The sequence below is a fragment of the Sardina pilchardus genome, chromosome 4 (assembly GCF_963854185.1).
Source record: "Sardina pilchardus chromosome 4, fSarPil1.1, whole genome shotgun sequence".
In the NCBI taxonomy this organism is placed as follows: Eukaryota; Metazoa; Chordata; class Actinopteri; order Clupeiformes; family Clupeidae; genus Sardina; species Sardina pilchardus.
Window position 1 is genome coordinate 39,519,649 of NC_084997.1, and position 2,500 is coordinate 39,522,148.

The window sequence follows — 2,500 nt, forward strand, 5'->3', positions numbered from 1 at the left end:
CGATTCGATACTATTGCGGTATTTGGGCCACGATACGATATTATTGCAATTGTTAACATATCGTGATACAACAGGTAAAGATTTGATTCTGCGATATATTGCTGTTCATATCTCCCATATTGTGTCACATATATATTTGTTTTCTAAATATATTCATGAGAACACATACACGATATAAAAACACAGATACTGTACATATATAGGACTTATATAGAACATTCTCACACTCGGCCAACATTCTCAGACTCTGAGTCTGAGTCTGAGTCTGAGTCTGAGTCTGAGTCTGAGTCTGAGTCTGAGTCTGAGTCTGAGTCTGAGTCTCAGACTCAGACTCAGACTCAGACTCAGACTCAGACTCAGACTCAGACTCAGACTCAGACTCAGACTCAGACTCAGACTCAGACTCAGACTCAGACTCAGACTCACACTCACACTCACACTCACACTCACACTCACACTCACACTCAGACTCAGACTCAGACTCAGACTCAGACTCAGACTCAGACTCAGACTCAGACTCAGACTCAGACTCACACTCACACTCACACTCACACTCACACACCTATGACTTGTTTGTTGAAGTAGTCGGGCAGCATCCTCTCACACACGGTGACCAGTAGCCAGAAGGCCTCCTCCTCCTTAGAGTAGAGAAGCAACACTGACGCCAGGATGTTCATAGACTACAGAGAGAGAGAGAGAGAGAGAGGTTACACACACACACACACACACACACACACACACACACACACACACACACTGCAGCAGCAACACTGACGCCAGGATGTTCATGGACTACAGAGAGAAAGGAGAGAGGGGTTACACACACACACACACACACACACACACACACACACACACATTGCAGCAGCAGCACCGACGCCAGGATGTTCATGGACTAGAGAGAGAGAGAGTGTGTGTGTGTGTGTGTGTGTGTGTGTACCTGGCAGTATCCGATGTGTGTGTTGTGAGTGGCATGGGTGTGTGTGTGTGTGTGTGTGTGTGTGTCTGTGTGTGTGAGTGTGTGTGTGTGTACCTGGCAGTATCCGATGTGTGTGTTGTGAGTGGCGTAGGTGTGTGTGTCAGTGATGCGCGGGCTGATCCAAATCGAGCGGGCGACCGCGGTTATGGGTCAAGAAAAAATATTTTTAATGATATTCGGATCATGTTTGGTCGGGTCGGTAAAAAAAATTATGCCGTTAATTTTTTGTCATTTATGTCGTACATAATTGTTTTTAGAAGAGAATGACATAATTTGCAGCATTCCCACTGAAACACAAGTCTGTCCCCCACATTTTGTCACGAACATGTAGAAATGCACTTGTTGTTTCTGCGTAGACAGACCCTCGGCTACACTTGACATGCAGTTTTGTTCTGTTCTCAGAGCATATGCTTTCTTTGTCTATGATCTGCAACTTTTTTCTCGAACTGCTGGCCTCCTCGATTCGGCTACTGAGCAGCGAAGTTGCCGATGCAATGCGTGCTCTCAAGTCTGATCATTTGCAGCAAGATCGAATGGTATTATGGAAAGAAAAATAAACTAAACGTTTCCCAAATCAGGAAATACTTCTTAATTTAATGTCATCAAGGCATAGCCTACAATATGAGCATGCAATGTGCGTCCTTGCACAACTTATAAAGTGGCTCGTTGGAAAGCCCCACGTCTGCTCTTTCGTGCAATAAGGGTTTCATCTTGCTGCAATTTAATCGCGCACTCAATCGCTAATGACGCACTCAATCGGGCTCTTTGGGTTTTGGTTTTTGTTTTGGTCCATTGATGACGTTAATAAAGAGTTTCTTAATAATATTCTATGCCTGCATTTCATGCTTGGGAGAGCTTCAAGGCATTCATGTGAGGAACGGCTGAAACAGAATTTGTAAAGGAAAATCCTTAGGCTAGCCTAATTGTTCAATGTTGAGTCAAATAGCCTAATTTTTGGATGAATGCTGACACGGAACAAAAAAAAAATGTAGACTAAATGCATGTTTCCCAAGTTCTGAGCAATTATAGGCTATATATAATTAGGCAATATATATTATTGTTTTACATGCATATGAGATACCAATTTTGCGTAGCTCAATGACGCTACGACTAAGTTAGACTACTTTTTACAATAAGCGGGTCGGGAAGCAGGTCGGGTCCAGTATTTCAATAATTATTTTTTGCGGTCCGAGTTGCGGTCGGGTTAGTTGTAAACGGCGGGGTGGGGCGGGTCGTTCAGACACGTACCCGCGCATCACTGGTGTGTGTGTGTGTGTGTGTACCTGGCAGTATCCGATGTGTGTGTTGTGGGTGGCGTAGGTGTGTGTGTGTGTGTGTGTGTGTGTGTGTGTGTGTGTGTGTGTGTGTGCGTGTGTGTGTACCTGGCAGTATCCGATGTGTGTGTTGTGGGTGGCGTAGGTGTGTGTGTGTGTGTGTGTGTGTGTGTGTGTACCTGGCAGTATCCGATGTGTGTGTTGTGGGTGGCGTAGGTGTGTGTGTGTGTGTGTGTGTGTGTGTGTG

At 44.9% G+C, this 2,500-nt stretch overlaps 1 protein-coding gene across 3 annotated transcripts in view; it reads right to left on the bottom strand.

Annotated features, from left to right (window-relative positions):
* LOC134079224 (TBC1 domain family member 8) overlaps nucleotides 1-2,500 on the bottom strand; it is a 35,336-nt gene that overhangs the window by 12,469 nt on the left and 20,367 nt on the right. For all 3 annotated transcript variants that reach the window (XM_062535440.1, XM_062535441.1, XM_062535442.1), the window contains one exon: nucleotides 563-680. In XM_062535440.1, coding sequence (XP_062391424.1) covers nucleotides 563-680 — 118 coding nt within the window. The remainder of the gene's footprint in view (nucleotides 1-562; nucleotides 681-2,500) is intronic.